Below are 24,672 nucleotides of genomic sequence, written 5' to 3' on the forward strand. Positions count from 1 at the left end.
CATACAGCATAGCGCAGTATGTGATGGACGTTCTCAAGACGAATTGGCTCAGTTCCTGTTCTAGTGTCTTCAACAAGGCTTGGGCGTAGGGGCACTGCCAGAAGACATGTAAAGCTGTCTCCTGTTCAATGATGCAGAAAGGGCAGTGTCTGTACCTACATAAGTTCCTGGCGTGCATGAAAGTCCTTGGGGGTAGTCCTCCTTGAACCTCTATCCAGGCCAAGTCCCTGTGCTTGTTGGTAAGTCTCTTGGGTCCAATGTTAGTCCAGGTCGTCTTTGGCTTCCACAGGTCCGGCCTGACGCCTTTCCGCTCTTTTCTCTTGATGAACTTGAAGGTGTCCAAGTAGAACCAAGGGGTGTCCCAGTTGCACGGCACGGAGCTGCCCCACTTGTCCCATCCCAGGCTCCTCCATAGTGGGAGGAGGAAGAAACGCCTCATGGAGTTTCCTGCAGACGTTGAAGATCGATCCACCAACCTCCTTCTCATAGTGTTGCAGGCGAAGAAGACTCCCAGCATCATTGTGATGTCCGGAACTCCTTTGCCCCCCTTCTGATGTTCTTTGAACATCGTCGCTCTCTTGACTTGGTCTATCTTCGAGCCCCAGATGAAGTGGAATGTCGCCCTCGTGATGGCCTTGCAGATGTTGGTGCGTGGGGGCCAGGCTTGAGTGAGGTACTGCTACACAGGGAGGATCTCGCTGCGGAGTACCAGTGTCTTACCTTTGATGATGAGGTCTCTGAGGCTTCAGAGGCCAAACTTTTGTTGAATTTTCGACAACCTCTCTTCCGAGACTTCAGGGCTGCTCCTTCTTTCCCGAACCAGATGGGATGGATGCAGAGGAAGGCAGGTACCAATTCCCAAAGAGCACAGCTTCCCACTTCCGGCAGTTGACTCTTGCCCCCGAAGCTCGGCCGAAGTCTTTGCAGATCTGGATGAGCACGTCTATGGAACGCTTGTCCGCGCAGAACACAGTCATGTCGTCCATGTAGAGTAAGCACTTCGCTTCCCTTCTGTCTTGTCTAACTCCGGAGAGGACCGGGAGGGAGTTTTTTTTTTTTTTTTTTTTTTCGAATCTCACGATCCGTGCTAAAACACACCCCGTGAACGGTAAAAAAGTGATAGTGCAAAAATACCACACAAAAAACGTGCACTGGGCTACTATTTGGTAATCCCTCCTCTAAAGAGGAAGGGCCACCCTTTTCTCCAGACCCTCCGAAGCGAAGCTCCAGACGAGGGCTGGATACTAAGCCCACCCAGCCGAGGCCGGGATGGACACACATGCCCCCCTGACCGAAGCCAGAGAGGGGCCTTTTCTCTCTGGGACCCGCCCATGCAGGTCCCACAAGATACTAAGCTGGGAGCTCTCCCGAAGAGAGACTCCCACTAAGGGAGAGCGCCTGGTTTTTAGGCCAAGGCATTCTCCCAAGACAAAAGGGCTAACCCATAAGGGAATAGCACCCTCCATCAAAAAGGTGGCACACAAATACCACACCAGTGACAAGTGACAACACAAAAAAAATTTAAATAATATGTGCTCTGTGCATAACACACAGGGCAACAGATTTAAAAAATTGCCCCTCTGCACTAGCCGCAGCTAATGCAGAATAAGGCGATGTGCCGAATCCAAAATATAAACAGTGACGTGCATAGTGCAGCCAAAAATCAAGTGGGCTCCCAAACCCAAGTGATTTAAGGTGCCCCTGGTTCGCCACTCCAGGGGTACGACACTGGGGCGAGATTCGGACCGCTCGTCAGACCGATTGGTAAGACCAAGTTTTTCTCCATTCCCACCAGCGGGTCAGTAAAAACCCGTGGGAGCTCCTTATCAGGGCAGGCCCCATGCTCTTCCTCCGGTGGACAAGGCCGGCAGGTTTGCATAGGGCGGCCCCTTACAGAGCTACACCACAGGTAGACCGTCCTTAACAGAGGTACTTGGACACAGCATCTCCCCTCCAAGACGCTAATGCCCGTTCCACCCTGAACACTGATAAGAACAGATACTACACTTGATCTTAGCCAAAAGGCCGGGAAGGAGTTAGTCTTCCAGCCGTTCACCAGCACTGTGCTATGGATGTCAAGGTACGTCAGGTTAACATATGAACAAAACATTTTGCCAAGGCCATGCTTACGGAGGGCTCTAAGCATGAGCCCATGGTTGGCATGGTCAAAGGCCTTCTCCTGGTTCAGGCTGACCAGAGCAGCCTGCATGTTGCGGTCTGGGATTTAGGGAACCGTGTCCCTGACCAACGCGAGGCACCAAGTCTGGTCCGTGTGGATGATCTGTCCGATAACCTTCTTTAGCCTGTTGGCCAGTACCTTGTCGAGGATCTTGTAGTCCACGTTGAGGAGGGAGATGGGACGCCAGTTTTTGAGGTCGCATTTCGCCCCCTTTTGCTTATACAAGATTGTGATCATACCTTCCCTCAGCGATGGCGGCATTCTGCCCTCCACCACCATCTCCTTGTACAGCTCAAGTAGGTCCGGGCCTACGAGATCCCACAGCGCTACATAGAGCTCTGCTGGGAGATCGTCACAGCCCAGGCTCGTTCCTCGCCTAAAGGATTTTAGTGGCAGAGGACAGCTCCTCCAAAGTGAGGGGGACATCGGTGGATGCTGCACCTGCAGTTAGTGATACCTGACAGGAACCTGTTTTCAGCGTCGTCATCCATCTCTTTAGGAGACTAGAGGGTCCAGTAGAAGTCGTTGATAACTTCCATCACCTCTGACTTTCCTCTTTGGAGTGTTCTGGTTGAGTCCTGCAGCTCAACAAAGGGGGGTGTGGCCAGAATGGAGCTTTCAGAAAAAGAAAGAGTTACATTTCTCACCTTTCTCGAGATGTTCCACCTTGAAACAGAAGATGATGTGTCTGGCGTCCTCCTCAAAGTGCTGTTTCAAGCGCTTCTTGGTCTCTTCCAGGTCTCGCCTAACATCCCAGCCACAGTGGTAGAGATCCTCCAAGGACTGCAGCTCACGTTGCAATCGCTTGAGTTCCCTCTTCCTAGCACACACCTGTTGGCGTCCCCTTGCTTGAAAGAAGCTGTAAAACTTAACTTTTACAGACTTCCACCATTCACTTACCTTGGTAAAATGCCTCTTGTCCTCCCTCCAGTTGACATACTCACCCCTCAGTTCTTCCATCAGCTCCTCTTTTTCCAGCAGGGCACAGTTCAGCTTCCAAGAGCCTGAGCCCGGGCTGAAGCCCTCGCCGCGGTCACCCTGAAAGAGAATGGCCCTGTGGCCAGAGAAGAAGCAGGGAACCATGGTGTGGCTGTTTCAACTTACCTCGCTTGATGTAAAGATGAAGTCAATCCTTGAATGAACAGATCCATCGGGGCTGCACCAGGAGTAGTTCTCTGAACCGTTTCCGATAGAACCCACAACGTCCTTCAAGGTGGCTTCTGCCACCATCTCTTTGGGAAAGCAGTAGGTAATTTCCAACTTTGCCATGGTGCCGGAGCTGTGCCCGTCCTCCTCCGGAAGACCTGGAGGGGGCTGCCTCGGGAGCAGGTTGCCCCAGGCCATCTGGGAGGGGAGTCCATTCTGACTGACACGTCTGGTGGTGCCTGCTGTTCCTGCGCCTCTGAGTATTCCCGCATAGGACCTTGTCCTTTTGGGGCACTCTCTATCCTGATCCTGTTCTCCGCAGAGATTGCAGATCTTAGTCCTCGGACAATCCTTGGACTTGTGCCCTGTGGCACGGCAGAGCCTGCAAATGGAAATGGAGCAATTATCTAGGTGGCTAGCTATCCCGCATCTTCTGCAGGTCCCTGGACATGGCACGAGTTTTATGCACTGTGGCAAGTGCAGGAGGTCTCCCGTGGTGGCGTTTTTCCTCAGCTTGCATGTCAGGTCCCATTTTCCAGAAGACGTTGGCGTCCAGGATGTGGGTTGGTGCCATCAACGCGGTGCAGAACCTTTTCAGGAAAGTGGCGATGTCCTGTCCTGGTATGTGGGGGCTGAGCATTGACACTGTGACCCGCCTTTCTTCCCTTTGGGAGAGTTGGCAACCATTCAAACGATATGAAGGCTTGAATGGAGAGGGTCTCGGCCTTGGTGCAGCCTTGGTCCAGAACCATCTTCTGTTGTCATGTCTGGGATTCTCCCGTTCACCTCCTTCAGCTTGAGGACGACCTTCTGCTTCATCCTGGCTTCCAGGGTTGGAACACCGTTGTCTGTCTGGGTCTTCTGCTGGCCTCTGCTTGTTCAGATGCAGCTGGGGCTGGTCTTGCTTGGGCGGAGGTGGATGGTCATGCGTCGTCGTTTTTCACATTGCTGGCTTGGGCAATGTGGTTCTTCTTTTCGGTCGACTTCTTTGGAGCCATCTTAGCGGTCTTAGCGGTAGCAGTCGTGCTCAGGCACTGCGGGCTTGGGCTTCTGCTTTTGGCTTCAGCTTCCTCTGTGTCTTCCTGGTCGATAATCCGCTTCTTCAGCTCTTTTGCCTTTGAAAAGGCAGTTCAGTGTCCACTACTGGGGTAGTGACACAAGGTGGGGGAAATTGGTGATTGCAGTCTCGTTCCTGGCAAGGGCTAAGCCTCTACCCCAATAGCAACAAGTAGGTAAAGCCAAATTTAATTGACGATCCTACCAGGCCAAGCAGTGGGTACCTCACCAGGACCTAATAATGGCTTGGATTAGATGCAAGTGTTTCTCCACCATTTCACCTTAAAAAGCTTTGACACCCCTAAGGCCAAAGGCAGATACTACACTTGATCTTTGCCAAAAGGCCGAGAAGTGATAGAATTTCAAGCCATGGGGATCATGAGTTTAAAAACTTATAAGAACTTGCACCCAGGAGCCCAAAATTACAAAAGCAACTTAAGGACTCCTAGGGACCACTTACAAAGCAAAGAGCATTGGGGTGGGGCCCCTACATTTTTTACCTATCATACACCAAACTATATTTGTAATACTGTGCTACACTTTCTGCTTCTGTTCTTTGAACCCCAATTAATCTGGGATGGGGAGGTGCAAGAAAATTGAAAATGTAGGTGCAAGTGGGGACACATGTATATCCTCCCAAAAAATTTAATTAGCATAGAATCATTAGAACATAAACTCTGCCCATCAAAACATGCTGCCCTTTTACACATGACTCTGTACCCCACCAGTACCTGAGCCCCAATTTTGTTTTGTTGGGCAAAGTTTTTTTATGTTTTAATGATGCAATAGTGATGAAATTTCAGGGAGTGTTGGCCACAGTTGTTCCCCACACATTTTCAGTTTCCTACACCTTCCCATTCCAGAGAAAATGGTGTTCAAGTGTTAGAATGTGCCAGTAATGTGTAAGAGTGCAGTGCATTTGCCAAAGTAATGAAATTTTAAAGGGGGTAGCCGAAGGTGTCTCTTCACTGCACCCAGATTTTTGGTTTTGGACACCCCACCATTCTGGGAAAATTGAGATTCAAAGAAGAGAAGCAGACAGTAGCATAGTATGACAGTTATAGATTTGTGACATGTAGGTAATAATTTAGGGGCCCCATCCCAATACTCCTTTGCTATGTAAGTTGCCCCAGGCCGCCCCATATCTTGAAATTTTTAAAGGCTGAAATTGTGGTTACTATTAGCTATGAGAGTTCCTTGTACACCCTGAAAATTTCAAGTCATTATGACATACGGTTAAAGCTGTATCTACTTTTTGGAATTTCATTTACTTCAAGGTTTTTTTTATTTTCTGTTTTTGGCGAAGCTTGCTTATTACCAGTGCAAAGCGTGTGGGAGGGTTGGCTTTGCCTGGACCCCTCCTGGTAGCTTTCGAGGAAACAAGGGGGGTCCATGTTGTATTTAGGCAGTACGATTTTTGCTGCAGAAGGTGAAATAGCAGCCCGCTCTCTGTCCTTTCGCTGGCAATGGCTCGGGAGGCTTTGATGAAACAATGGGACTGTGCTGTATCTGAAAAGCATTTATATGCAGAGGTCCTGAGTGCTGAGAGGCAGGGGCTCGTCTGCTTGGCTGACGTCACAATATGCAAATAAACGTTCCTACGCACTGCATGCTGGAATTGTTTCTTTTGTGATTATTCTTTAAAATTTTTTTTTTTTGTATTTTTATTTTCGACAAGGAATAGTTGAGCTACACCTTTAAATTTACTAAATTGTGGCTTACATACAGACATAAAGACCTTGTGACTAGTTTAAAACCCCTATAAGTTAGGGGAGGTGTGCCCAGACCAGGGATCACTATGTATCCAGTTCCAACTCATACTTACCTGGCAGGGGAGATACCATGATCACAAAGGTGGTTCTCCCAGGGTGAGGCTCATCCATTGCACTCCGGGTGTGTTGACCCCTGCTATTTCCCCAAATGCGGGAAACTCGACTGCATAATTTGTGGTAGTGGGGGACTGCGTTCGCGCTCTCCCCTGATCATTCTTGGTTAAAGATAGTTTTAATAATCTCATTATTTAAGCGCTCCATACTTTATTTAATTTTCACAATTCCATTTGGTTCAGCTTTAAATTTTTCATTGGATTGCAGGGCATTGTCAGCAGCAGGGACAGAAAGTCACGGCTTACTGCACGTTTTAAGGGGAGCGAGTTTGGTCTTCGGTTTTAGAAGGATTTCCAACCCTTAATCTAGTTTCACAATTCCATTATGATTCAGATTTTTTGTTTCCATATTTCTGTTGCAGGTCATTGCCGGTCAGCAGGGGCGATTGGTCCCGGTTTCTCTTGGTGGTTTTCAGGAAGCAAAACGGGGTCTCCATCTTGGGTTCGGGCAGTAGGACTTTTTGCTGTGAATGTTGGAGCAGATTTTTCGTTTTTGGCTCTTGCCAGGAAGAATTATACCAAAATGAAAACTCTCTTCCTACCCACTCTGGCTAAATAAATCTCCCACATAAATCTCAGGATCCTTATATACATGGTACATTTTATTGGGGACAAATTTTTGTGAACCAATTTGTGTTATCCTAGCGTTTCAATTTATTCCCGGGTCTTTGTGTCCTCTTTGATTCGGACATTTTTTTTTTAATTTTGTATATTACATTTTGCATGGAGTTTTATCAGGAAATGGATCCGGGGCTTGCAGAACATTGTTGTGCAAGGTTTAATTTAAAACTCTTTGATCCAGCCATTTTTAATGTTTGTATATCACACACATTTCAAATATATTGTAAAGCTGTAACTACTTCTTTGCAATGTCATTAGGATCATGTTTTTTGTTATCCTCTGCTATTGGTGAGATTTGCTTCTTTCCAGTACAAAGCATGTCAGAGACGTAGGTTTGCCTGGCCTTATCTCGAAGGCTTTAAAGGGAGTTAGGGGGTCCATGTTGTATTTAGGCATTGGGATTTTTGCTGCAGAAGGTGAAATAGCAGCCCGCTATCTGTGCTTTGGCAGGCAATGGCTTCTGAGTGCTGAGAAGCAGAGGGATGTCTGCTTGGCTGACGTCACAATATGCAAATAAACATTACTCCGCACTGCATGCTGGAACTGTTTCTTTTGTGATTTTTCTTTGAAAATATTATTCTTTTAAATTTTATTTCGATTAGGGGTAGTTCAGCTGCACTTTTAAATATACAAAAATGTGGCTTACATACAGACATAAAGACCTTGTTGTGACTAATTTAAACCCTCTATAAGTTAGGGGAGGTGTGCCCAGACCAGGGATCACTATGTATCCAGTTCCAACTCATACTTACCTGGCAGGGGAGATACCATGATCATGAAGGCGGTTCTCCCAGGGTGAGGCTCATCCATTGCACTCCGGGTGTGCTGACCCCTGCGATTTCCCCAAATGCGGGAAACTCGACTGCATAATTTGTGGTAGTGGGGGACTGCGTTCGCGCTCTCCCCTGATCATTCTTGTAAAAGATAGATCTAACATTATCGATATTAAAGTCGTTCCTAATCATCTGAATTCCGATCTCTTTCTGATTTTTATTTTATTATCTTGCTGCATTGGGAGGGTATGGATGATTGGTCCCGGTTTCTCCCAGCCGTTTATAGGAAAGCAAAGGAGGTGTGTTATGTTCAGAAACTAGGACTTTTTGCTTTGAATGGAGGAGCAGAATCCTCTTATCTGGTTTATGCTAGTTATCCTTTCCACATGTTTTTGGAAGTTGTGATTGAAGTCTTTGGGTAGATCTTGGTGGGGACAAAATACTCTAAATTCTGTTCTGATGTCTAATTCTTGAAATTTTCCCGGGTTTTTATGCCCTCTTCTGACCTGAATAATATTTTTTTTTGCAAGGAGCACAGTGTTGTTTTGACTTTCTGCAATTTTAGTCAGATCAAGTTTTTTCCCCTGCATTTCTCAGATGCTTGTGCATTTCCTGTACAAAATATTTCAGAAAGGAAAGTTTGCCAAGCTCTCTTTTGGGGGCGTCTTTCTTGGGTTTAGGACAGGTGAACTTCTGCTGTGCAAAGTAAAGAAGATTATTGTTGTACTGGTATTAACCACGGGAGATCTGATTGGGGACACATTTCTAAAAACCTGAGATGTTCAGCTTTTTCAAAGCATCCCAAGATTTTTTGCTCTTACCCTTTTTTTTGTGCAGAAGTTTTTTTGTAAGAAGCCTAAATATGTCTTGTTTCACAATTTCCATCCGATCAAGGTTTTTTTATTTTAATATGCTGTTACATTCTGAATATGTTGTTGCTTTTTATGTTTCTTTTATTGTTTGGTTTAGTTTTCTTTTGGTTTAAACTCTGAGGAGACCATAGTAAAAATCATTATTAATCATAAAGCAGTATATTAATCATTAGTAATTAGTAAAAAAAAAAAAAAAAAAAATCTCAATGTGGTTACTGGTTGTGTTTGTCTACTGTGTTCCTGGTCTTGGCTGCAGTGTACAGCTCATATAGCTAGGTCCTTTCATAATGTTATCGCTTTTCCAGTCCCATTATTTGAGCGATTGTGTGCCAGGAGAGTTTAGTCTGTAAAGAGTAATTTCCTCTGCACTGCTACTTTTTCAGGATAGCTGATGGCTTTACTTCTGTCTCATTAAAAATTTACTCAACCATCTTCTCAAGCCATAAATTCACTTGGTTGCAAATGCAGATCCCGCTTCTATTGTACCTGCACAGCTATTTCCAAAGTGTCCATTGTATCTTTTGTACTATTCAACTTTCTATTTGCTTTTGTTAGAGCATATGAAATTTAATTTAATTTTATTTTTTTATTTTATTTTATTTTTATTTTAGGCCTTTTTTTATTGACCGTTCCTATATTACCAGCATCAATAATGACCCTCCAAGAGTTACATCCCATGCTTCCGCAATGAACAAACGTATTTATTACTATGGAAGGCTGGGTGCTCCATCAGAACACACCTTGGTAAGTTGTTATACTTGCTTGATTTTTTTTTCTTTAAATGTTTCATGCTACTATTTTATTATGTTGTCTTTGTCCACTTGCCCTGCCAATGCCAGTTTTGCTCAGTTCTTGGTGTGCAATTGCACACTGTTGTTGTCAGTATTGGTTAGAAATTGGTTTTATTCTAATCAAAATGGTCTGAGTGATACAGTTATCATGGAGAGGATTGATTTTCATATTACTGTTTCTTCCGTATAAGAAATATATATATAATAGGGGAATTTTTAAAGGGTTTGGTAACAATTTCTCTTTTCTTTTATGTCAGGTAAATATTGCACATTTAATATTTTTTGCTGTTTATCTTCTAGCCTACTTACTTTCTACAATCTTCTATACTGCTAAGTAGAGAGGTATAGCATGCACCTTCATGGTTTATTTTTAGTTTTAGGCCTTTTCCACTTACTTTTTCAGATTCCTCTGACCTGTTGTAAAAAGCCAGTCATTTTAATAGCTCAATAGCTCCCCAAAGACTTCAGCTATGCTGTCTTTAGAAAAAAAATTATCCTTTGTAAATCTTTATCACATTTTAATACCTGAGTATAAGTATAAAATGGATGTTTTTTTCTGTACCAGTAAAATATTGTTGCTCTTAATGGTTGTTCTGTAGTTTAATCTTTGTTATAGCATCACTCCAATATGCATTGCTTTGTACATATCACTTGCTGAATCTTTCTCATGTAAACAGGTGAAAAGGTATTTTTGTTTTGAACTGCATTTTTCATGAGCCTTTTATGAGATCCTCCAACTTTTGTGCAGTGGTGTTCATAAAATACTGTTACAGTTGTAAAATCTGTCCATAGATCAGCTTCTAAGCAAAAATGTGAACCAGAAAAAATACACAAAACTTACTTATGACTTATTGATTTTTATATAACACTGCATATTGTGATTTTTTTTATTATTTTGGTTTTCAGATTGCTCCTGATCATGTCATTCCTGCACCTGAAGAGATCTATGTTTACAGTCCTCTTGGATGCGCACTTAAAATTGACGATGGAGACGGCTCAGAAAAGAATTCCAGTATTGTCACAATGTATGTTTGTAAACCTGGCATTTAAAAAATTATTATAGTATTTATAAAAAAAAAACCCTCCTTCGCATTCCACAGTGCTGACTGGTAATAGCTTTCCATGATCCAGTTTGTGCCCTCATGCATCAGTTCTTTGATTGGGCCCTAAAAGGGCACAAATACACCGATGGGCAGCCCAACGCAGACCCAATGTGGTTCTATGCAGATTTCAAAATAGTATGGCTGTGGGCACGTTGGCTGAGAGGTTAGCACTCTGCCAGCCCAAGGTCTCAGGTTCAAATCTCGGCCAGGGCACTATTTGCATGAAGTTTAAATGTTCTCTCCGTGTTTGTGTAGGTTTCCCCTGGGTACTCTGGTTTTCTCCCACATTCCAAAAACATGTGGTTCGGTTACATGGCTTCCTCCCAAATGGACCTGTGTTAATGACATTAGGTTGGGGGACAGCTAGTGACAAGACTATAGACTTTGTGAAGCGTTGTGTAATGCAGGGGTCACCAACCAGATTGCGTAGTCAGGAGCTGGTGATTTTAGTGGTCCGCAGAACCTAAAAAGTTTGCGACCACTGGTGTAATGTGTCAGCGCTATATAAATACTAGTTAGTAATAATAATAAGCAAGCGACACCCCACTGTGCTCTTCTTCACAGCAACTGCTGTACATGTCCGATTCTCACCTGAGGCGAGCCCGATCTATCGGGTGAGAATCATATCATGTGACAGTGCTGCGTATTATGTTGACTCTATATAATTCCCATTTAATAATTATAATAATAATATGTGTATATAGCCTTACTACAATAGGAAGTATAAGGGTTCCTAGGAGAGTTATTTATTATCAGCCTTTATATTCTAGACATGTATAAATATTCAGCATATGATGTTTCTATTTGTACCACTGAACAATACTTCTTTTGCAGATTTATGATCTGGAATACCATGATGGGAACATCAATACTCAGTATTCCCTGGGGCATAAAACAGGTATGTTTAAAGGAAATACACCCATGTTTTCAAGGAACACCTTCCCTCTTTAGATTGTAAACTGAAAGCTTTGTGTTAGAAGCCCCTTTGCCAGATTCTTATTCATTATCAGTCTTTAAATCTTGCCTTGAAATATCCCCTCATACTTAAGCCCTGTACAGTAGTCCAGTGGAAGACAGAGAATCGATGCTTTAGAATCCACATTATCATTCCAAGTGACATATGAATGAATGAGCACTATACACACGCCATCATTCAGTTCCATGAAGAGGGGAGGGGAAAGGACAAGCAATGGACACCGGTCATTCCCAATCGCTTGTACATTAATCCACCATGGCTATATGATGGATGATGTTGGGATACTGCTGTACACAATTCAGATTTTTTTTTATGTCACTGTTATCTGACGTGTGTACATAGCCTAAGATGTCTCCTAAAAGTACAGTCAGATCTCTATTAGGCAAATATAACCAAACTTTTTATTACCGTATTTATTCGAGTATAACGCGCAAATTTTTCTACCAAAAAAAGAAATAAAAGTTTGGGTTATAAACGAGGGCTGGGGTGGGGTGGCAGTGGCGGCCAGTTCAATGAGGGTGCAAGCGAATTGTGAGTTCGCACTGCGCCTTTTCCGGAAAAAAGAAGAGCAAGAAAAAAAAAAACGTCCCCTCGTCGTGTACAGTGGGCGGCCCGAACTGGGGGTGAGAAGTCTTTTTATCTGCTGTATGGTCACTGCTTCATTCCTCGCTTCGCCCACAGGTTACGGTAAGCATTGCTTTTGTACAATTCAGTGTTTTGCATACCGTAATTCAGTGTTCTTCATATTTTAATTGATTTTTATCATGGCCGCACGTGTTCAACAACGTTTTTTTGTCAATTACAATGCTTGGTGTGAAACAAAATTTTATACCGATTTTTAATCGAAAATTAGGGGTGCGCGTTATACTCGAATAAATACGGTAATTAGTTCATACCTTGATTTAAACTGGATATTCAAGGAAGCTAATGCTTTAAACCACTTTGGTTATTGTATATGCACATAGAGGCAGCCATACTTGCTTGTTACAAGCCCTGCTTCCTGCTGTTGAATTTTTACTACTACTTACAATTTAAGTCTGAAATTACTACAAATTAGGTGCTTATTGCCTGCATGGCCAATATCTCATTTTAGGATCACCTTACAGGTTGCAATGTGACCACACAATCTTTGCACAATGAACTTTAGATTTACCAAAACTATGTACTGTTATACATTTGTATCATCTCAGGGAGACACTTACACTACATAGTTATTGGAAGTATCTAAATGAACTTGTAAAATTTTATATGTAAAAATGAAAAAAAAAATGTATTCCTTATATTTTAGGCTGGATTCTCTACAGGAGTTACTATCATTTTCTTGATGGGCCTTTTAACACTTTACTGCTGCTACAGAGTTTTGAAATCACGAGGGACAATAAGTGAGTTTTATGTTTTTGAACGGCTTTCCTTTCCTTTAAAATTTATGTAATAACTTTTATGTTTTTTTGTATTATGCACGCAATACCAAGTTTTAGGTTACTGGTCTATTTCTGCCCATCCACCAGACTAGAGTGGGAGATCCATATTCCTCTTTTCAAAACTTTTCAAACTTTTTTTCCTGTACACACATACACAGCAATATTGGCTTTGGGTATGTCAATTTTAGGAAGCTTGTTCTGTAGCTTTGAATTGTTAGCCGATTCTTTACTTGTATTTGGCTAGGTAGCCTTACATGTATGCTACTGTAACTCCTCATTCTACAATAAAGAAAAACTTTATTGGGTTATCACACTTTTGTTCCACTTCAAGCTAGTAACTTCCATTCTTTGCAATAAAGAAGATTTTTGTTTGGTTAGAAAATATTATTGCACATCCATCATGTAATAATGCTTATTCCTATAGTTTTGTTTTGTTTTTTTTTTGTTCTTTCGTTTCCTTGCATATAACACTCAAAATGTGAAGAGCCTTAACTTTGTGTTAACTTTTCAAAGACAGGATGTGTACAAAAAAACCTTCATGTGTTTTTGGACCTTATGTATTAGTTCAATAATATCTTTGGTAGGCTCCTTCCTCCTATATGATAAATGTGGCTGATGGTCATGTCAGCTTTTGTTGCATTGGTGATTTCTGCATTAGATTTTTGTGTTTGAATACATTTTTCCAATAAAATAGTCAAACATTTTACACAACAATCCAAAGGAAAGGACACATGTCAGGACATTTACAACAAAAAAAAAAAAAACATTAATGACAGTAGTCAAACATTATTAAAAATGGGCCATGGGCAGAAACACCTTTACAGCTTTCATAACCTAAGGAGTCCAACACAGCACTATGGCAGCTCAAATTGAACAGGCAGGATGAGCCAAATTATAACCAATATCCACAGGTAGTAGACAAGACAGAGGAAGGAGGGGGGTAAGATTTCTGCATTAAGTTTTTTTTTTATAAAATCACCTCAATCGTTGCAGTATACCCTAATGAAGTTGTGGTCAAATTACTTCAAACATTGATGCAAGGTTTTTGTACACATCCTCTCTTTGAAAAGTTAATACATTAGTGCTCTTCACATTTTGAAGTTTTTTTTTTTAAGTGCTTTTTGTGAAGTTTATTACTTCCAATTGAACAACAGTTTACCTATAAAGCTGAGGTAAACTACTCAAATTATTGCTGCTCTGTAATCATTAACACATAAAATATATAATTATTTCACGTCTCTTGCAATACATGTACAGGAGGAATGTGTGAAAGGAAGAAGCAAGATGGGAAGGAAGTTACAGCAACATACAATGTTATCTAATGTCAGATGACAAATGTCAATGTCAATGTTGCTGACATTTCTAGACTTAAGCAGCTAACACTTGTTTTATTTTATCTTTTTATTTGGACTGTTAGGTATATTTTAATTTTGAGTTCTGATTTTCACATAAGTTCAACCAGTTTGTAAATTTGTGTATCCATAAAATGTAGAACACACGTTTGTATGAGGCTCAGCCCTCTTCATGATGAGCACCAGATATTGCTGACCTTTTACCAGTGTTGGGACACTTTCTGTTCCAGAATAAAGCTCATCTCTTTTAGTCATGGATAACAGTTTTGTGATATTTGTTAAGGATTTTCCAGCCTGTTTTAAAAGCTGTTACAGCCAATCCAAGTTTGGTATTGATTACTCATCGAGCATTAGTTAGAAATGCTTGAATTCATCACATTTTCATAGGAAACTGAAATGATTTTCTGTTTTTCTTTCTTTCTGCAGCCTCTACGGACACCTCAAGCTGGGAGTTTCCGGATGTTTGCCAGTACTATTTTGGCTCATTTGGACGGTGGTCTAGCCTCCTGTTTTCTTTGGTGTCTCTTGTTGGAGCAATGATTGTCTATTGGGTGCTGATGTCCAACTTTTTGTTTAATACTGGGAAATTTATTTTTAGTAAGTAATAATTTTATAAATTTGTTCTCTTTAGGTTATATTAATATCACAAATTCTCAATGTTTTAGCTGACATAGGCAAGAGTTCTTCACATCATTCAAAAAACTTCAAAATACAGGAACAACTCAACTGCTCCTTTTATAAATAATTTTGCATTAAACCTGGCCTACATATGATGTGTTCAGTGTGCACAGTTCATGTGCTAAATAATATTATATGAAAATATTTATTCAATTAAAAATCTGCAGAAATATACTTATTTCTAATTCTGTTTTACCAATAATATATTTCATTTTTTATTGTAAGGTATTTAGAGCAATTATACATAACCATAGAGATCATTTGTAGGATAAAAGGAGTCGAACTCAAGAGATTCCCCCACAAATAGGATTTGAAGAGAGCTGTGCTGTTGGGACTCAAACTGGGATCCATATAAAGCTCAGTACTGAAATGAAAAGTCAGAAAGTGTTGTCTTGACAGCTAATTACATTTTCATCTCTATTTTGTTATACACTTTAAAAAATGTCAAAGCCACAGTATTATTCATTGCTCTGAACTAGGCAGAGGTTTTTTTTATCAAATAGACATTTTTCAGTTTTAAACATAATTTTCAATGTTTCTTCTATAAACGAATGCAGTCAAGCAACTCAAATATTTGCTGTAACATTCATTGAAAGAGTTGTTAAAGTGGGTATTGTAAACCACCCATGGAATATGTAAATGTAGTCCGGATAAATGGCTATTTGTGAATATGTCATTAGTCCTGTAGCAGGATTTTCTGTTTTTTTTAAGGTTTTGAAATGATTGTCTGTTTCAGATTACGTGAATGACGTCAATGTTACCGAGATGGGATTATGTACAAATGGTAGTGATAAAGGTAGGATCAAACGGACATGATTTCCACTACTTATATTTGTATACCAAATCTGTACAGGCTAAATTACCATACATATAAGCTGCATATCAACTGAATAAAACCAAATGTTGAATACAGTTAATTATTTTAAAGGCCCCTCCACAGACCTTGCATTTCTTTATTGAATAGAGGCTGGAGAAAAGCACCTGATTATTTCTTATATCTCTTGACTATATTAGGGACATATCTGCCTTTTACTGGGTCTGCATATATGAGGGGTTCCTATTCATATTTTTTAGCGTAGTGAATATACCAGCTGGAGGTATAGAATGCAAAGGTGGGAATGGACACACAAAACCCCCATGAATAGGCATGCATATAACCCCAAACTATAGCTTGAAGATCTCCTTGTTTCAGGCATCCAAGGCTTGTAAGAATCTGGGGCTGACTCAAGGTATATCAAAATACCCCACTTTTTGGGTGGAGTGTTTTTTTTCCATACTTACTTTAAGATATTCAATAAGAATGTATACACATATATCGTTATGAAGTATAAATGTAGACTATTTTTTTTTTAATGGGCCCTGTGTCCAAAGCTCAAGTTTTTGTTTCTCCAGGGAAAGTCAGCAAAGGACATTCACACTGAGATGTCACAAACACTAGGGGAGAAGTGTCCTTCCTTTTCCTGGAGAAACAAAAAACTTAATGACGGCCCGTAACTCCCAACGCCGTGAAACTTGCTTGTGCCTCTGCCATTGCAGCTTCTCACTAAAAGAAAAAACACTTTTAAGAATCGCAAAGACCTGATATTTGCACAGTTACATACTAAGATATTAGGCTTTCATATGCCCCCATACCCATTTTTCCATTTCATCTGGAAGGGGGACAAAGCCAAGAACTTCTCAGCACCCCCTTGTGTTTATGTAAATACATAAACACGAGGGGGAGCTGTATTTTCTATCCTCTTAGGTTTGTTAGACACCCTGTCCACACTAGCTATATCAACCATGATTTCTGTTTCTTAGTACCATGATTCTCAGTTTTTAACATTAAAAAAGAACTGATGGCTAGCATTTGTATAGCCTATTGCCTATTGTTTATATGCTTATATTAGGGTTATATGAGGGAAAATATTGATTCTTATATATTTATTTTTTTCAGTGTATATTGTGCTGATTCTTGTTTTTCATTTCTATACAGTCATTTGCCCAGATAATAGAGACTCTACACCATCAAATGAAACTGTGGATTTAGTTTTTGGAAATGCTACAGGATTTGCTCTATTTCAGACGTGGTGGAATAAAACAAATACTGTCCCACTGTATCTGATCGTCATACTTCTGCCCCTTCTCAACTTCCGCTCGCCATCCTTTTTTGCCAAATTCAATGTCCTAGGTATATATATTTGCAAAGTTTATACCATCTTTTCCTCCATTACTTTCCAATTTTTGGATTCTTCTTCCCTATCTTTCATATTCTTTCTCTCTTTTTTCTCCAACTGCTGTTAACGCCACAAAAATTCCTTGTACAAATACTCCTCCCTCCCCTTTATACTTCCCTGTAGTATAACTCCTACCACGGACTTAGATTTTGACCAAGTTGATCACAGATTGGTGTGATGGGAAGTCGTCCATAATATCAAATTTTGTTGATAAGCATAAAATCTTCTGAGCAACATACCTGCTATATTAGACTTTTCCATTGCATGTTGTTGTTTAATATACTGCACAGAAGTCTACTGTATATAGTTTTGTCATGTTCACTAAATATGACAGATGAGACTGTATGAGGACTTGTGAGACACTAAAAATGTGAAATCACACTGCTATAACTTTTGAGACATATAAAGCTGGCCATATATATTGCAGTCTAGTTGTACTTGCCTAAACCATCTAAGAAAAGAGATAAGAATAGTCTAAACCTGTTAAGATTCTGGTATATTTTTGGATAGTGGAGTGTAAGTTAACTTGCATTAATGTGGTGGCTTTAGATGCTTTGTACAGTAATAAAGAAATACTATGATAAGCAGTATGTTTGTGTGTGTTGAAAAAGATGATATAATTGAGTTATTTTTGTTATAGGAACTGCGTCTGTACTATATCTGGTATCACTGGTTACTTATAAAGCTACTCGTATTGGATTTCACTTTCACTTTCAATGGGATGAGCTACAAAAATATTTTGTACCTGGTAAGAAAAAAAATAAATGTATTATGATGATAATAAAAGTGTGTAAAAGTTTTTTTAATATTTCTGTTTGTGCATGAAGCTTTTAACTGTTGTTTTTCCTTTTCTTTAGAATTTAGGTTATCTTTTCCTCAATTAACTGGAATCCTCACACTTGCCTTCTTCATTCATAACTGTATCATCACGCTGCTAAAGAACAACAGGAAGCCTGAAAATAATGTAAGTTCCCACACCTAAAATAGTGTAAAAAATAAGATGTCAATCACCAAAACCAGAGCACTATTTATCACTGGTTTGATGTTTGTAACTTCTTTTTAGCTTTACCTACTCCATATAAGCTTGGCACATCCACTTTTGGCAAAGGGTCCTAGGCTTGGCACATCCACTTTTGGCAAAGTTTTCTAATGTCACCTAAGATTTGCTAAAACACCTTTCTGTGCTCATACATGTATGGCTTTTTTATTTGACATGTCAGATTTCATATGACTTCTGACCTAGATCCTTGAAAAAAATTTAAATTCTGACTTGAAACAGCCCTGACTGGTTTTCTAGCCCATCTGATCTTTTCCTCACCTTCATCTTCTGTCCAGTAATAATCACTGTACAGACTTGTTTCACAGAAGATTCTCCCTAGGCTTACTTTAGCCACTATGAGTACAGTTCCCTATAAAAATAAGTGAGGATGGGCCAGATGGGTTGCATTCATTAAAGATCAAAAATTAGTTAAATTTTAAGTAGGGAGGGGTAATATGGCTTCTTTGGATAGTCACCTTCACCTATCCAAAGATCATTGGTCTAGCTTCATGTAAGGATTGGGGAGAGGAGTTTGAAGAATTCTTAAGTGAAGGAGGTGAAGAATCTGCAGTTTATATTGTGAGTAATCGTAAACAATGGAATTATGACCTTTTATTTTATTTTCACAGGTCAGAGACCTTTCAGTTGCCTATCTTCTGGTAGGAATAACATATATGTATGTAGGTGTCATGATATTTGGCCTGTTCCCTTCCCCTCCGCTGGCAAAAGAATGCATTCAAGAAGTAAGTGAACAAATATCTGTTCATTGAAAAGTAAGAACTGGCTTTGTCTTGCTACAGAAAATGCTGACTGGCATTGTAGAGTTAGAGGAAGTTTGAGAGAAGATTTTAATTTGGGTGAATGAATGATGAGAACATTTGTCCTTATATGATTTGTTTTTATAGTGCAATTTAGCAGGAATTGCAGTTTGTCCTTTTAAAATTTCAACCAACATAAAGACCTCAGAATGGGTCAATATTCTCCCACAATGCTGTGAAAGCTGTAGTACATTTTAAGTGTTTTTGAATTAGGAAACCATTTAGCAAACTGTAACCAGACTGGATATTGGTGATGATAGAATCAAGCCAACCAAATGCAACAATGAAAATCCCATACCCTTTTTTATGTAGATAATACATGGACATACTTATTGCAGAGATGCATAGATGGGTTCTGTAGGCTCTGAAGCACAGACCCAGCTGAACAACTTTCATTAATTACCCTGCTCTGTATAAGATATGAAAGCTAGGAATGCTGTTTGTTGGCCATATGAAACAGAAACAAAACAGCATATAGGTTAAATTAATTAAATGATTAATATACAATGCCATATTCTGTGGCTCTGTACAAATGATAGAACCAACATGGATGCGTATAACAGAGTAAACAACATAAATGTAACGGTTAATAATACAGGCAAAGTCTAATAAAACATACTGCAGTTACATACAAACATGATGTAACTGCAGTAACTTGCAGTTACATAATGTTCCTTTGCGATCTTGCAGTTTATTTAATTACTGCTAGTAAAGATTTCAGATATGTGTATAAAGACTCAGGTAATGGGAATAGCAAGGCAGTAGACCTATCTTACTGTTGTCTGTCTCTGTTGTATGGTATGATTAGTGAATAGAACGTGACCAGGATCATTCCAACAGCAGCACACAAGGTAATCAAAGCACTATTTTAGGGTTGGAAGCCTGATCAGATTTTTATTGCTGCTGTTGCCACTAGAAAAATTTTCTTTGGGGAAACTGGAACAAGAACTTCAAAAATTAATAAGAAATCTGTGCAACTATGACACAGAGATCAATTAAAACTCAACAAGGGTCCATACCCTTCCCCAATGTAAAAAGGCTAAATGAAAAGCAATATTATTTAAGCAAATATTATTCATTTTGCACCACTAACGCCTATAATGTAATCCATATCTTGAATGCATTATCTTTTTCTCTATAGAACTTTCTTGATAATTTTCCCAGCGACGACATCATGGCATTCATCGCAAGAATATTCCTACTCTTTCAAATGATGACAGTGTACCCTCTATTGGGGTATTTGGTCAGAGTGCAACTGTTGGGACATATCTTTGGAAACACTTATCCAAGGTAGGTGAGGTGCAAATGTGACCCAAGCTGTGTTTTAGTTACAAGAACCCTGTCTGTACTGTTATCTGATAATTAGATTTCTCTATTTTCAAAGTTTTTTCTATTCACTCCAGGCCAATTTAGCCTGTAATCTACCCTTTTATTTTGTCATGCTCTTCACGTTTGTAATGGAACGTAAATGGATTCCTAACGCATGTGTTAATGTGCCTTTTAAAGCTGTCTGTACATATGTGTTTTATAATGTATACATTGTTTTTTAGTTTTTTTCATGTTATCGGACTAAACATGGCTGTTGTTGCTGTTGGAGTTGTCATGGCAAAATTCTACCCCAATATAGGAGGAATCATTAGGTAGGAGTCCTAATTTGTATGTATAAGATGTGCTGTATAAAAGCTCCTATAATAATCCCTAACTGATCCTTTTAGGGAAGATGGGAGGAATTGGTTGTCAAAGTTCATTTTCCCAGACAGTTGCTGATGTGGGATAATTTATTGCCAGAAATGCCTACCAGTGCCCCTCAATACACATTAAGGTTGAACTAAAGTCTGCAACCTAAAAAAAACACACACAAATACATAGCTGTTTAAATGTTACACACTCTTCCAATTACTCCAATGATGTCTTTTAAAATAATATTTTTTCTGCTTGTCTCCCAATCCACAGTCTCGAGTACTGGTATTCTGTTTTGTCGAGGCCACAACGTGAAATTACACAATGCTCCTCCTGACAACCAACAGCTAGTGGCAATTCTCTTTGCTGTCTACTTTAACCATTGAGCCTTGTTTTTCGTGTCTCCTCTAGCTGATGGTTACAAGAAGAATGCTTCTCTCTGTGTTTAACAATGAAATTATCCCAGTATCCACTCATTCTAATTCCCTTACTAATTCATCAATGGCACTGAAGGGGCCAAGTCACACAATTCAACCTATTTAGCTCAAAATGACTTTGCAGGCAATATTTTGTATTTCTATATGGTGGATATTTATTACCAGGAAGTAAGCTGATAGAATTAAGTACTGCTTTACTGTTATTTTGTCACATTGTTATAATCTGATTTTATTTTCCCAGGTTTTCCGGAGCTGCCTGTGGCCTTGCATTTGTCTTTGTCTACCCTTGTCTGATCCACATGATCGCTCTTTATCGGAACCAGCAGCTTACCTGGTATTCAGCGGTTATACATACCTCTATCATCGTTCTAGGTGTTGTGAACCTTGTTGCACAGTTTCTTATGTAAAATACAGATTATACATCTGTACCCACATCTGCCATTCTACAACGGCTTTTGTGCAAGATGAACATGGCAGTTACATGACATTTCCTTTTCCAGCACAAGAAAACAGTATGGAAGAGATTGCACTATACTCTGTATAATATGTGTGATCAATGTCACACATTACAGTCCATTTCTCCATATTGTTACTGGATGACTGGAGGAGTCACTGTTCTATTTATGTCATGTCAAATGCCAGTTATGTAGAGATGGTCAAGTAAAAAGAAAATGGACATTAAAATAAGAAGAGGCCTTTTTGAAAGAGGACATTCCACTATTTTTTTTCTTTTTTACCAATTCCCTTTTTTTCTTTTTTCTTACCTCATGACTTTTAATCAATTATGTAATTTTTTTTGTGAATGTTTTTTTTTTTTTTTTTTTTTTGGGGGGGGGGGGGGGGGGGGGGGGAGGGAGGGAGCCTCATACAGCCATCCTATGTCCCCAAACTTCTGAGATAAAACGTTGCACATCCTAGAAGACGGCAAGACTTTATGCCTGGAAATCTTGAATGGTTTTATCTGCAAAGTTGAACTGCTGCTATTTCCAAGATGCATGAAGATTTTTAACGGACATCATTGATAAGCTGGGTCTAAGAAGGAGGAAGAAGGAACAGCCTGCTGATGGCATAAAAAACATTGTGCAATTTGGGATTGTTAAACATGATGTGGACAGGCCATTGTAATCTGGTTTGCAATATATTTCAAGGCAAGAAAGTTTGTCTTTTATTCTACTTAAATGTACATTTTATAATGGTTCCATTTGGGTTGGGCTAGTAAGCTGAAATTGTATGTCTGGGCTTTAGTGGTGCACCTCAGCAATATATGCACATTTCCTCAATGTTTTGAAAAATACTTACTGACCTTGCAGCAGAAAACCACTGAGCTCATAACTTTGTGTAATTGTTGCTTGCAATCCTAAACAGTGATATTGGACTGCATTAAACTTCCTCCATACATTTAAAGGGAACCCGCTCCATAGTACAGAGATAGAACTTGGAAGGGCTGCCAAAATTGTTTGGAGTTTTTGTGCAATGAAGTTCTTCAGAAAAAGGTTGATTAGCCATATCTCACAAATGAAGGGAGCCTATTCAGTTATTTACAGGCTTTCCATTACCAACTTCTACTATTCCACTTTCGGTATGGACTACTTATTTGGAGAAGTGCTGCTATAGCTTCCTTTAAACAGTTATCCTATTATGAATAAGGGGAAAGAGATTTATTTTTTCCAGATAAAGGTTTTTCTTAGTGTACTGTATTCCTGTACTATGTCCTTTACAATGTTTCCATCATCCTCGGATGACACACTGATATGGAAGAACTAACAACTGAAATTAGGAGTTGATGATGAATAAGTGATACAAGCTTAGTACTGCAGGTGTTCCCATGTGCAGGGTAGGTTTAAATGTGTTATGTTTTGAGACACTATGGGAAGTGCACACAGAGAGCAGAGATGTCATTACATGGGACAATGACCACATAAATCTTCAGAAACTCAGAAAAATGTGGTCTTTTTGTACAGTGTAAAGCAGCTGTATACTTTTGGGAAGAATGACAAAAAAGAGACCATTTTGCAAAGAGAAAGACTAATAACTGGTTGAAGCAAAATGTTTCTGTCTATATTTCTTCAAATAAAGTGGACTTGAAACATTGGTATGCAACGCAAGCAACAAAATTCAGGTTTGTTCTCATTATTCGAATACCATGAAACTGTTAAAGTATTACCTTTAATGTGTATATGAAAAAATGACATTGTAACAGTAAAACCTGCTGTGTGACGTGTAAAAATAATAATTGTCTGCTTATACCTGTATAAACTTTGACCCACCGCATGTTGGCTGCAACTTATGCCCATACTGAAGCCATAAATCAATACACTAGTCCAACTCTGCTGCTCTTAGGATGTGTGATATCAGCTTCTAGGACATATGGTTATAATTACAATATTTGTATTTAATAAAATCAGAATATTATGTTTATAGTGTTTTCTTTAATGCATTCTTAATAGAAGATTTTACAGCATTATTGGAACTGGAACAAGTATGGTGCCTTATGGATCCGAAATCCTGACCAGCATGCATGGTCAAAATCAATGATTTACTTGGAGGTAAAAGAGGAGGATGAGGATGGCAACCTGGTAATTAAAGCTAAGGTCCCCTGACGTGGTTCATCAATCTGTCATGGAAGATTGTTGAAGGACCCATTGAGAATGACTGTTTACTTCTATAGAGGAGAATACAGCAGGGTGACGCTTGCTTTCAGAGACAATACTCTATTTTCCATCCGATGTCTGTACAAGAATTAACAACGTCTAAAAGGAATTGCTGGCAATGACAACAGTATGTAATAAACAAAAAACAGTTTAAGCTTTATGGATGTTGCTTATATTTGTGTATGTGAACTATACTACTGTTATATATCAACCTACTTACCTCTGTCTTCTCGTTATCTCTCATAACATTGCTTACTATAATTCTGTTGTTAAAAGGTCTGGTCTGGGTTAATAACAAATAGGTAAATAGTTACCTGTCCCTCTGCTGATAAAGAATAATAATCAAATGAAGTCTCCTCAAAAACATGGTGTGTTGTTACCCTGGTCAGTCATTGCAATCTGGGATTCCTCCTGCCAACCCCTACATCAGATCAGGACACAGGCTATGTACACACATTAGACTTTTGTTGTTGGAAACGATCTTTCACTATCTTTTCCAATGACAAAAGACTGAAAGATGCATCAACGAGCGATGTACATACAGCACTATTCTGTTCTATGGAGGTGGGAGAATAGGCAATAGGCACCCCTCTGTGTTCTCTTTGGTTACGGTCATCTATCGTTTGGGGATCTTTCAGGCGCATTTATGAATGATGTCGGATGGCTGCTGTATACACAGATTCTCGTTCAATACTAGCCCAGTGGTGTGAATCGAACAAGAATCATCTGACGCGTGTACGTAGCCATACAAGTTGCTGATCAGAACCACTGATTCTAGTGGGGGTTGGAGTCCCTTGGATCAAGGCTACAGCCCAACCCTGTGGCATAGTATTATGGCTGGATCTTTGCAATGACAGTTTTTCCATTCAGTTTTAATAGTGCACTCTTTGGTTTCACATTGGTACCATTTGCTTGGGCAGAGCCACAATGTGTTTTGTTTAGTGGACTTATAAGTTTACAATATGTCCTTTACTGGTC

At 39.8% G+C, this 24,672-nt stretch overlaps 1 protein-coding gene, 2 non-coding genes and 2 pseudogenes across 5 annotated transcripts in view; 3 read left to right on the plus strand and 2 right to left on the minus strand.

The window, feature by feature from the left end:
- SLC38A9 (solute carrier family 38 member 9) overlaps window positions 1–21,848 on the plus strand; it is a 38,607-nt gene extending 16,759 nt beyond the window's left edge. For all 3 annotated transcript variants that reach the window (XM_072416431.1, XM_072416432.1, XM_072416430.1), the window contains exons 3-15: window positions 9,144–9,276; window positions 10,230–10,348; window positions 11,261–11,324; window positions 12,691–12,784; window positions 14,602–14,772; window positions 15,590–15,649; window positions 16,829–17,023; window positions 17,710–17,817; window positions 17,927–18,033; window positions 18,738–18,851; window positions 20,068–20,216; window positions 20,477–20,566; window positions 21,285–21,848. In XM_072416431.1, the coding sequence (XP_072272532.1) occupies window positions 9,144–9,276; window positions 10,230–10,348; window positions 11,261–11,324; window positions 12,691–12,784; window positions 14,602–14,772; window positions 15,590–15,649; window positions 16,829–17,023; window positions 17,710–17,817; window positions 17,927–18,033; window positions 18,738–18,851; window positions 20,068–20,216; window positions 20,477–20,566; window positions 21,285–21,450 (1,570 nt within the window). In that variant the 3' untranslated portion in view covers window positions 21,451–21,848. The remainder of the gene's footprint in view (window positions 1–9,143; window positions 9,277–10,229; window positions 10,349–11,260; window positions 11,325–12,690; window positions 12,785–14,601; window positions 14,773–15,589; window positions 15,650–16,828; window positions 17,024–17,709; window positions 17,818–17,926; window positions 18,034–18,737; window positions 18,852–20,067; window positions 20,217–20,476; window positions 20,567–21,284) is intronic.
- On the minus strand, window positions 1,878–2,037 carry LOC140334425 (U2 spliceosomal RNA; annotated as a pseudogene).
- Window positions 4,568–4,737, minus strand: LOC140334426 (U2 spliceosomal RNA; annotated as a pseudogene).
- Window positions 6,199–6,362, plus strand: LOC140334416 (U1 spliceosomal RNA). Its single transcript, XR_011921542.1, has one exon. It is a non-coding gene; the product is annotated as a U1 spliceosomal RNA (small nuclear RNA).
- On the plus strand, window positions 7,632–7,795 carry LOC140334412 (U1 spliceosomal RNA). The gene has a single exon (XR_011921539.1). It is a non-coding gene; the product is annotated as a U1 spliceosomal RNA (small nuclear RNA).
- Window positions 21,849–24,672: the final 2,824 nt, after the last annotated feature.

The sequence above is a fragment of the Pyxicephalus adspersus genome, chromosome 6 (assembly GCF_032062135.1).
Source record: "Pyxicephalus adspersus chromosome 6, UCB_Pads_2.0, whole genome shotgun sequence".
Taxonomy (NCBI): Eukaryota; Metazoa; Chordata; class Amphibia; order Anura; family Pyxicephalidae; genus Pyxicephalus; species Pyxicephalus adspersus.